Here is a 12,049-nt window from a genome sequence, read left to right on the forward strand (position 1 = left end):
GCTTTAAAGAAAATGTGAATATAAAGTGACTAGTTGGGTAATGGAGACAAGGCTGATTTGTTTCCTGTAGTCCGGCTGGGGTTTTAAGAGGCTCTGAAAGGAGAGAGCTGCAGTGGGATGAGAGGGAAGGTATAACTGGTGAAAGAAAACACAATGCAGCAATATACGGTGAGTTCTCTGAGCAGAGTGGTGTTCCCAGTGGAGTTGCACTGGGATGTGTGATATTCAACAGACTCTTAAACAACCCCATGAAGAGGACTACGAACTGTGAGGTGGCAGACTTTGCAGGTGGTGCAGAATTACTTGGGACAGCCAAGTGCAAAAAGAGACTATGGGGATTTGTCAGAAAATGTCACAATGCCAAGTGAGTAAGTAATAAAGGAGCAGAAAATATTCAGTTCAAAGCATCACTTAACTGAAGATGTATAGTGGGGGAAAAGAATAGATATCTTTGGAAAGAGAGAGCAAATTGCTGAAAAAGAGAAAATTTCACCACTTAGTGTTTTCAACAGGGGAAATACAATGATATTAGAAAAATCCACAGAAAGCTTTTATCTCAAATACTGGATGTTGTGTTAGCCCTTCCATTTCAAAGTGGACATACTAGGTCTGAGAAAGGAATAAAGTGTGACAGAGGTGATCAAAAGTATAAGAAGAGGATTCATTAAACTGGATTATTTTTCTGCTTGTGAAGAAAGAAATAGTAAAGATATTTTAAAATAATTATATGGAGGTGAATAGTGGAGTGGCTACTCACGATTTCTCATAACAAAAAGAACTAATGGAAGGCAGTAAAATGACTAGAAAGTAGATTAAGGCAAACCAAAGAATGTACTTTTCCTCACAGAATGTCATCAAGTAGTGAAGCTCACGGTCACTGGATATGGGTGATACCAAATTACAAATAGGCTGAACAAAATGAAATAATTATCATGGAGGGTAGATCCATATGTGCCAATGCAGTCGTTGTCTCGGGCAGTCCCTAAATCTTGTAATTTTGGATGTTGAGTAATTATTGCAAGGAAGCCTCAATTTTGTTCTGTTTTGCCACAGTGGGGTAGCAGGCGTTGCCCACACTGCGCCGTGCAGCCATGGGATCACACCCCAAAGCTGGGAGAAAAAGTGTATTGTGGGGAGAGAAAATGCTATTCTTAGAAGAAATGTTGCTGCTCTCGTGATTTGAGGAGGTGCAAGGCCACGTGATGTGGCTAGGCTGCAGAGATAGCTGCATGGCACAGCTGGTTTGAGCATCACCCTGGCTGGCACCACATGCTTTTCAGCATCAGTAGCACTGCAGATCGCAGGGTTGATGTGCAGTGCAGGGTCCCAGCTTGCTGTCAGGACACTGGAGGTGCTCCCAGCACAGGGACCTTCACGACTGGAGACGAGAGACTGTGCAAGAGGAGGAGGAATCCAGCAGCAGGGCTGGGAGAGGTTGCATTAGGCATCTATCAAGTAGCGACTGAGAGAAGAGATTGGGGAGACACTCTTGGGGGCTGTGGAGAGGTTTGTGTGGGTGGCAAAATGTGTCACTGAGTACCAATAGACCAGTGTTACTTGACAGAAACATCCTATATAAGCATTTTAAAGCCTTGTTAACATCAAAAAAAAACAAGCTAGTACTTCTCTGCAGGCTTTGACAAGCTCTAACCTATTTTGGTTTTCAAAAAGCTCGGCTTTGGGGCTGTTGGTTTGTGAAGTAAACTTGAGATGTGCTGAAGAAAAGTCTTACCAAATCCAAAACAATTTATTGCAGAGCTGTTGCCGGAGCAGTGGGCAAGCTGGGAGGTAGGGGAGGCAGAAAACAAGGTGTGATGAGCAGGAGACTAAAGAAAGAGTGAAAATAAAAAGGAATTTAAAACAGACTGGAAGTAAAAAATGTAGAAAAACAAATAAATAGCAGAGAGAGAAGGGACAGAGACTAGATGCAAAAACTGAAGGATAAAAGGCAGGGTTTATGGGAGGTTGATAAGGGTACAGAGGGGGAGAAAATTTTGGAATATGATAATGAGGCTAAAAAAAGGGAGTCATTATGGCAAAAGGATAAACCCATCCTGTCCTTTGCTGTGTTGCATCCAAATAGACCACTTATAAAAGGAGGAAAAAGTGACTCAGCAGAGAAGAGGGAAGGAAGAGAAAGGAGCCATGTCTCAGTGCCCTTGTTACTGAAACCTTCATCATGAAAAAGTGGTTCTTCGGAGTTAGTTCAGGTAGGGAAGGAAAAATGTTGGTGACAAAGGGCAAGGGTGGTTCTTCAGGAAATGACATTCCCTCAGTGCAGGCATCACCCGCCACGGCCCTGAAAGCTGAACAATGCACTTCTGTTTCTTCAAAACCCACAACGATGTGACTGAATTCATGCAACAGGAAGGAATAAGCAGTTCATACAGGCATTGATGTACATTCAACCTGCTGTTGGGAAGGACTGAGCAACAAACACTTGGCACTTAAACTTTTACCATTGGTGGCCCCATTCTAAGTATATAGTGATGTGCCTCAAAGAAGGTGTCCCAACAGAGCTCTGTGCTTCAAAATTCAAGGGGTAATGCAGTATCACAAAGACTGTTTGAAATTTCCCTACTGCAAAGACATCAGTGTGGTTATTTGTCTGGGTGGGATATTTTACTGGTTGTGTGTGGGAAAGCAGATGTTAAACCAGCTGTTAAGAGCTGAACACATAATTCCTGTAAAGTGCGAAGGCAGTCTAGCCTGAGGCCTTAATTTGTCTGAAAGCAACCATCTGCGAGATATTTTTTAAGCAGTATGCAAATGAAACCAGTGCTGAAATTTTCTCCCTAGTGCAGGAAGCAAAGCCCAGCAAAAGGACTTAGAGCACTGGTTTAAAGCACTGGTAACTGTGTTCAGATCACATTTCTGTCGTGAATGTCCTCTTTGACCTTACAGAAGTTACTTTATCAGTGTTTGTGTATGGGTTGGACAGTGGAACCCGCTATTGGTTTGGGACTTTACATGCTATTGCAAGATAAAAATTTAAAGCAAAAAGATAAAGAGGCAAGGTTATAATCACAAAAAATGTTTTGGCAACAGGTGGAGAAGGCTCATAAAGCTCCATTTTGGTTGTGCTGGGGCTTTACTGAGATCCAAATGAAGGCAAAGTTGAGCTACTTTTCATTTCTTGATTCTCTTGCCACCCATAGGATCCCCATCCAGGGCTTATGGATCTGTTCTCTAGCTCAGGAAAGTCATTGGAAAGCCATATGTTGCTCCAGCAGGTCTGGTTGGTGAAAAAAATGTAGATCCCACCATACCTATGGACTGATAAAAAATGATTATATTAGATAAATGAAGGAGTAACTCATACCTACCTGCTATAGTGTCCTGACTGTCTGAACAAGACAAAAGCAGTATCAGCCATGCATTTTTAGAGCAGATGATCCCTCACTGTTCATGTTTAGGGATAAATTTCAAGACTACAGTAGAACTCACAGACATGATCTCATAGCAAATGATTAATTAACAGCTAACAGAGTACTGAAAGTCATTTATTCAGAGCCATGGCAAACCATTATACTCCTTAAGAAGGAAAAGTGTTTACACAGGCTAAGAAATAAAATACAAATGCACAGATATCAACTTGCATTAAGGGGGGCAGTGTGAATAAGTACTGCAGCTCCTGCTTCATGAGCAACTAAATTCATTTTAGTGTTAATTCTAAGGGTGTTTGTGGACAGCTGAGTCTATCATCATGGTAGCTGTTTATGTCCACTTCAACCAAACAGGAAGAATTCAAACAAAGTGTGAGAGTCAAAAAGCTCAGTACATCAACTTCTCGTAGGCACCATAGATGTACAGGGAGCAGTATTGTAAAGGCTGGTTACGGTATCAGTCCAAAAATATATATATAATTCAAAGATGAATTTGAGCTTAGAACTGTGTCTCAAGCCCAGTAATATCAGTTATGAACAGAAATGGTGGCAAAAAATATCAAGGAAAGGGGGCGTATTATGTGATGTATGGTCTCATTGGAGTGCACTTTCTCAGTGCACTTTCGAAAGAGAACTGGTAGCTCTGTAAATGATGCCATCCACAGACGTGGGCAATCACTAACGTTCAGAGTGATAAAGAGAAGAGAGACAAAATGGCTTTTAAGCATTTTGTTGGGTTAACTGTTTATAAAGCAATGTATTAATGTATGTGTATAGATTTGATTGCTGAGTTGGTCTTCAAGCTGTATCATGATTTAAAGCATTTCGGTTCACCTTTACATGACTGAAGAGAGCTTTGAGTAAATGTTACTGGAAAAAAAGAACCATCTAAGTCAAACATTTAACGTATCTTATCTGGCTTTATTAACTATCAGTAGAAGTGAAGTTTGCTTTTTATTTAATGTTTTATTGCTCACATACAGATATACTTTGGAGAATGAGGCTCTTGACAGAGGTAACATAACCCAGGAATGTGCAAAATTTTTGTGAAGGTTTTTGTAAACAGGAGAGAACTCGGAGTCAACCATACAATGGTCCAGGGAGAGCTAGGTTTGTGTAAACCTGCAAAACAAAGAATGAAAAGACTCTTGTCTGTAAACACATGCGGTGGGTGGGAGGAAAGAGAGGAGCTATTTATATTAAAGAACGATTCTTGGCACGAAGCTGGGTAGATATAAACTCCCTAGGATTAAGTGAGAGCTGGGAATTAGAAAATGATGTTGACATTGGAGCAATGAGATTATGGGCCTTGGGTGCATGCTCCAAGGTTCTGTTTGCAACATCGTTAACTGAGACTGGGCTCTGGTAGCATTTATGCAAGCATTAAACATCTCTTTTGTGTGAAACAATACAGCATATTCTCCCCTTATCGTGTGAGCTAATGACCAAATGAAAAATTACTTTTTCAGTAATTTGTGAATTAATCCGTTAATAATTAAACTACCTAAAATGAACTAAACCCAGGTTGAATGAAATCTTTAAAACCACTTCATTGCCCTGACTTAGCAAGGGAGTAACAGCCATTTCACTCTCTCTTTCTCCTGGAAAATAGCTGAACACTTAGGCTCAGGCTGAATTTGCAGACAGGGGTTTTAATTACACTGCTATGGACCGTAGTGTCTAATTGCTGTAACTGTGCAGAACTACAGCTTGAATCATTAGGAGTAATGCTGGCAGTCCTGGTGCTTCTGTGGGATGAACATTTGCCAGTAAGTGATGTAAAACTTACTGGTGAGTTAGGTCTCACTGGCAGGTCTGCAGGGAGCTCTTGAAATCTCTGTCCTAGGAGACATTCAGCATTTTTGACTCCTTGAAAGCCATTGATATTACCTCTGCTTTTGCTCTACTGCACCTGGACATAGCATGTTCTGGAGAACCTAGCCAAAACCCAAAGGGAGTCACAAAGTACAAAGACCCAGAGAAGCAGGCTCTTAAGTTCATCCAGTGCTGCTCACTCTTAATCTTTGAAGGTTTGCGCCTCAGAGTATATAATGTTATCTCCTTGACAAATATTTAAAGATTTTCCCACTTCCCCTGGGTATTTCAGGGACTGAACTAGCAGCTGCCATTTTGGAAAGAGGCTTAATCCTTTACTTTCTGCTTAGTAGAAGTGCATGCTTCTGCCTTCCCACGCACACGGGATCCACCACCTGCCTGGGCAACAGCTGCACCTTCGTTCCTCTGAGGGCAATGAGAGGCCCTGGGTCTGCTGACAAGGAGGAGAAAACAAAATGCCTTGATTAGAAATAAGCTTTCATTTCTGAAAGATAGTATCTAAAATTCACGGTACCTTTTAAGGAGAAAAACTCATGAATTCAAGCAGCTCTGGTTAGCAGAAAGCCTGGGATGGTGGGAAACAATGTATTGGGTGCATGCAAGAGAAATAAGCGAAGAGGCAGGCAAATAGGGGAAAGAGTATGGAAGGAGGCACCAATTAGTGGAAATAAGAGGTTTGGAGAAGGGACTGGCTACATACTCTTTTATTCATTTAGCATCTAAAGAACTCATGTATTTTCTTATCTAAAAGTGGATTTTTTTTTTCCTTCAGCAAAATGGTAATTCTGCTCTTTAGTGAACTGCTGAAGAGAGAAAAGTAGGTGATTTCAGAATAGGAGGAGAGACAAAAAGTCACACACATCTTTAAAGAAAAGCATTTAATCTAAGACACAGCTGAAAGAGATCTCCATTTCTGTTGAAAATGTTTCAGGTTAAATTAAAAAAAAATCCTTGTAAACCTATACTTCTAGGTTTTATAATGACTGTTTTAGGGATCCATTAAAACAACGTAGCATTTGACCATTGCTTATGGCTGTGTGGTTAACATTCCTAAGCCACAATTTCAATTCACCATTAATGACTTCAACTATTTACTGCTGGGCATTATAGAAAATGAGATAAGAATCTTCTTCTGAAAGCATCATGTACTGTTGGCTGTCAGAGGGGAAGTGCTGGCTCAGTTGAGTCAAGAGCCTTTTCCAATATGTAACAAAGTGCTCAATACCCCAGTGCCTCCAATTAAAAATACTATTTCAACCAGGGCTCCTGGCTTTTGAGCCTTAAATTGCTGGAAGTAAAAATTAAGTCAGATGTCTTTGTTGGTATTTATGTATGATTGTTGTGTGATTTTTTTTTTTCTTCCTTCCAGGTCTTGGCTTTTGTTATTCTATTGTAAATGGCCCTACTAATGCAACAGTCCTTGCTGGTTCAGAAGCCCGGTTTAATTGCACTGTTATGAAAGGATGGGTCATTCTCATTTGGTTGTTTAAGGCAAATCCTGTCCTCACTGTCATTAATCCTCAAGGACCTATTGAAACATCAGACCGCTTCACCTCTCAAAATTATACCAATAATGATGAATTTACCTCAGAGCTGATCATCCACAACACCCAGCTAAATGACTCTGGAAAAATTGAATGCAGCACCCAGCAAACTGGTGAGAGCAGCTTTGCCTTTCTTTCTGTTCAAGGTGCGTATAACTGCCAATAGAAAGCTATTTTATTGTACCACACTTAAAGATATCCTCTGACAGACTGCCCAAATTATCTCTGTGAAGGAGTACATGCCCTCATTCACTATCATTTGTCTTCTTTCTTCTTTATCTTAATTTTACTGTCAAAGCAGGTTTCAGAGTCACATTCAAAGTGCCACAAACAAAGGTTTGAACTGTCCTGTCTTTTTTCCTGTTATATCTCTTATTCTTTATTGGATTTCATTAAAGTGCCTGGAGGCTGTAGCAGGCCCACCAGCAGTCAGTCAAAAACAATCTTTCGGCTAGAAACAGTATGGATTACTTCCCTCCACACACGTACGTCTTTGTGCATGAACCTTCACTGTCTTTTGGACAGATCTCCCTCCTGCTTTCTAACTTAGGGATCAGTCTGTACGCCACTTATTTGAGTTTGATTTAATGGTGTGTAGAAATAAATCCTTTGAGACACAAAGCAATGCTCTTCATGTGATTGCTGCTGCGAGCTACGATTTCCAAGGAACAAAAAGATCCTGCATATCAAGTCCCTGTGTATGAGACCTCTTCCTCCTCTCTGAAGCTCTAGTAGTGACAGAGTGCAGGCTGTAAAGCAGAATCTAACCATCAGACACCATCCATTTGTCAAAGAGGTGCTTAGTGCAGTGAGAACATCTCATCATCTGTCTGTAAACTTTTCCCAAGAAAACCCAAGAGCTTACTTAAAACTTACAGAGAAACATTGTTATTTCATTATGTTGTCCTTCAGCTATAAATATATAAGGATGCCTAAAAAGTGTAATTTTCTGCTTTTTATTGAAAAGATATTGAAAGCTGAGACTCATGCTGTAGACACACTGGACAACATATCTATGAAGTTGCAATATCTGCATGTTTATATCATGCGTATGGTATATCTGTGTTAATAATGACTGTTTTAAAATTCACATCTCAAGATATAGCTAATTTTGGGTAGCAAGGTAAGATTTAAGACTATCAGCAGGAAAGCAATGCAGATAACTATTCTGAAGGAACAAAACATCTTTTCCCTCCCACAGTTAATGGATCTTTATTCATCAAAAATAGCACCTTAACAGTTAAAGAGAATGAAACACTTGAAATTGTTTGTGAAGCCTTAGGATGGGCTCCAGCTCCAGACATTACTTGGATGACAAATGACTCTCTGATTGATAAGTCGAGGTATGTTACCCAGCAAAGTCAAGGATCTAATGACCTCCACAATGCCTTGAGCGTCCTGACTTTGACTCCAACAGACACTGAGATTTTGACTTGTTTAGCTGATATAGAAGCACTCCCTAGACCTCAGAATGCAACTATAACTGTTTTCTTTGTCAACTCTACTCTAGGTAAGTGAATGTTTGTTGTACTTTGCCTATACTATTTTCTCAGAACTGTGCATTATGCTTTGTATTGTTTTGAAAAGTATTTTATTTGCAAATTAAATACTGTGAGATATGCAAAAGTGATAGAATTAGGACTTGATAGTCACAGCCTGATACATAGGTACAGTTAATTTCACCTCTGTGAAACCTCTGGTACAAGTCTAATGAGCCACAAAGTCCACTTAGACCAAAGAGCCATCGTGCCTGCATTTCTTTATCTGTCATGTTCTTTTTTACATCCTAGAGGAAAGTAAAAATTGTACTACAGCAATATACATGGAATTCTTTGGGCAACACATTGGTTGCTTCTTATTGCCTTTTATTTAAGGAAATTCAGTGTCTAAGCCAAGCATGAATGTTGAGAAGTTCTTTCAAGAACCGCTAGCAAGACTTTGATAACCCTAAGCATTGTTACTAGTGTTGTCAACACATATATATATATATTTTCATAATACCACAAATCTTTAGCCTTTCTGACAACCTATGAAAATATATTCAGTAATTTAATACATTCACACATTAGTCAGTAGGTTCATTAGGAAGTTCATCAGTAAAAGGGTGCTTTTATCTGATTTGCTCTGCTAATGTAGAGCAAAACAATGACTATGGTTAAAGATCTGCTTCATGATCTAACTGAATCCTCTGAAAAATGTTCTTCTGTTCCAAACCATAACAAAGTAAGAGCAAGTAAGAGAAAGTCTCTCCCTGTGGGTTGACAATGTTTAGTGCAGATGAGGGAGACAATACCAGATCACCCTTAAGAGCATTTCTCTGTTGGGACTGGCCAAGTGTCTCAACTGTAAGGGAGAAGACTCTCAAGACAAACTGAACTTGGAGGACTAATCACGTGGCAGGGAGCAGAGGTTACTGGGCATAAGTACACTGCCACCGATGGTGACATAGTCCACCCTATGGTGACATCCTTTAAATTAGCCTTTAAATTAGCCTTAGCCTGTGGTATGGGAAATGCACGGGATGTATAGGGTTTGCAGTGAGTCTATACAACCCCAGCTGCCTACTGTGTGGAGTAGGGCCTAGAATCTAGATTTCTTTTTATGATGTGGTAAGCATCATGAACTTCTATAATCACATTGACAGCTTCTCTTGATGAACTGATTCATTTTCTGCAATGGGTGAATGTGACACATACAAAGACATTCTCATAGTGGATTGATGAGGGGTATGCTATAGAAGTTTTTACATACAAACAACTGAGGAGGCTGAGTAACTGTGCCTTTTATTTTATGGATGAGTCAATATTAGAGTCTTTCCAGAAGTACTTGCTTTGTAAAGCGGTTGAAAAAGGTCATTTCACCATTCTTAATATGACTATTTTGTAGTCAGATTGCTCCTAATTACTGACTAAGCAAAATAGAACTATCCTGAGGAAATTAATAAATTCCCCTGCCTACTTGTTTGTGAAGTACTGAGGTATCCACCCTCAGTTTCCATAGCTACTCATTGTAAATCAGAAGAGGAGAAAAACAGATGTCATGAAGCGCAATTAGTGTATAATTAGTGATTGTATAGGACCATCATTCATTGCTCTTTGGAAAAATCATTTTGCAGCATCAGACACTCAAAATTTGTCAGCAGTTGAGAATATGAAGTCTTCAGATTATTAGAATGAAATAAAGACATGACATTTATGGCAGAAGAAAATTTCTAATGTATGTCATGTGAAATCTCAGGGCTTGTCTGACTTTTCATATGCAGACTCAACCTCAGCTAGATGGTGTCAGGAACGAAGATTAGCTTTAAAAATTTAAGAAATCCTTCCCCAAAACTGTTGTATTATCAGTTTCAGTTGCTCCTACTCCAGAGGTACCTCACTCACAGCAGAGTTTTGCTGGGCCCCAGATTTGCGAACTTCTATGGAGTTATCCCAGCAGATGTATTCATAGAGCCATTACTGGAAAATGAGGTCCTCAGTAGAGTCCCTTAGCTGGTCCCAAGCTCTTTGTGGCTTCAGTGTTGACTGCATGCGTTCTTTGTACTGCAGAAGGTGAATGTAGGGAATCCACCAGGAGCCTGATCTTCTTCTGCTTTTTATCTTAGCCAGAAAACTCCAAAGTGTCCAAGAAGTGATATCCAGTTTTGTCCAGTCTCTCCTTTCTCCTTGGTCACCAGCACATGCCTGGGAAAATTCCCTTTTCTGCAGATACTTTGCCCAAGTAAATTCTTAGGTTGCTTTAGGAGGAACCAGGTGTCAGAACAGCAGCTGAGAATGGGCCCCATGGAATGAGGAGGTGGCTTTGTACACACCAAACACCTAACGTAATGTGGTGTGGATTTACTCCTACTTTCACGTTGAGTTGGCAGCTCCTGTATTCATACCTGCTGGTCCCAGCCCCAGTTTCTTTCTGGATCCTCCAAAACTGGGAAGAAGCTGCAATGCTGAAGAGCCAGAAGTGTTTGTGTTGCATTTTTTTCAGCTCTGTAGAGCCTCTTTGGACATGTAACCTGAACCTGGCAGAGTGGAAAATACCTTGGTCTGACAGCCAGCTTGGACATACGGGCCTGTGTAGGTGTGTTTAGCTCCACCCTTCATGCAGATGTTAAATTTACCTCTATATTTAAACAGCTATGTGTTTCATATCTTAGCCATCTTGAGACCCTGTGGCATGTTTTATGGAATGAATTAGGATAATATATATATGTATTTGTTGTGGTACTTCTGGATAAAAATATAATGAACAAGTTTCTCATCAATTGTAATCACAACTGTTTACAGCCTACGGATTTAACTACTAGTCTGCAAGTTAGTGAGTGCTTGTTTTCTCTAATTGTCAGAAGAAATTCAAAACATGCTGATTGTGCATTAGGATTAAAGAAGACTGGAACAAATTGCTTAATCATGATGACCTGAGCTTTGGATAACTCAGACTCCTAACAAAGGTCCAAGCTTTGTAGGAGGCTCTGCTCCTGTATCTTTGCCGTCTGAAGCCTCCAAACCTCAAGCAAACCAGGCAAATTCGTAGATAGAATGGATTTGCTTCTTTATTCCTTACCATAAGTAAAGCAGTGGGTACCCTGGGTCACGCATCAGGGGAACAGCTCTGACACTGTGCAGCTACCAGCCATCTACATGGCTGCGGTACCTTTCCCAGAGGCTGCCAGCTAAATATAACCATGCAGTTGTTAACTGTGACCTCTAATGAGGACATGACAATCATGAGCCCAGTGTGACAGAATGGGTATTGTTGAGTTTGGATGTGTTTCACACCTGTAATTTGGATTGAAATGTTTCTCTAAACAACTGTCAAAATGATTTGGGGGCTGCTTTTCAAAGGGTAGACAAATTAGATGTAGTTCTGAAATACCTGGTCAAAACCAAAGGGCAGGATGATGTGGCAGGGAGAACTGACACCTTCCTTATGCATCCATCTGTGTAAGAAACGTGGGGTATTTTTAAAGTTCTGTGATGTGGGAGCTCTCTTAGGAAACCTGCTCATAGCAACCAGGTTCACCAGGATGTTGAATTAGCTTGAAATCACCTCATCTAGCACTGTAGTTTACAGCAAAGACAAAAGAATAATTTAATGTTGTTAAAATGCCAGTAGTGAAGATGGGCTAGTAGCTGCAGTATCCCAAACTGTGCTACTCTTTAGTTTTTGGTCTTCACTGCTCTTTAAGTGAAGACCAAATAGATGAACTACAAAGTATGTCCCAAAATCAAACACCTGCTTAAATTAGTGGGAGAAATTCCAAGGTGGGATTCATCAGAAAGTCATATT

The 12,049-nt window shown here is 40.2% G+C and overlaps 1 protein-coding gene across 1 annotated transcript in view; it reads left to right on the forward strand.

Moving 5' to 3' along the window:
- The window catches only part of IGSF5 (immunoglobulin superfamily member 5), a 30,704-nt gene that overhangs the window by 3,075 nt on the left and 15,580 nt on the right, over nucleotides 1–12,049 (forward strand). Inside the window, exons 3-4 of the mRNA XM_040577806.1 lie at nucleotides 6,592–6,912; nucleotides 7,968–8,276. Coding sequence (XP_040433740.1) covers nucleotides 6,592–6,912; nucleotides 7,968–8,276 — 630 coding nt within the window. The remainder of the gene's footprint in view (nucleotides 1–6,591; nucleotides 6,913–7,967; nucleotides 8,277–12,049) is intronic.

The sequence above is a fragment of the Cygnus olor genome, chromosome 1 (genome assembly GCF_009769625.2).
Source record: "Cygnus olor isolate bCygOlo1 chromosome 1, bCygOlo1.pri.v2, whole genome shotgun sequence".
NCBI lineage: Eukaryota > Metazoa > Chordata > Aves > Anseriformes > Anatidae > Cygnus > Cygnus olor.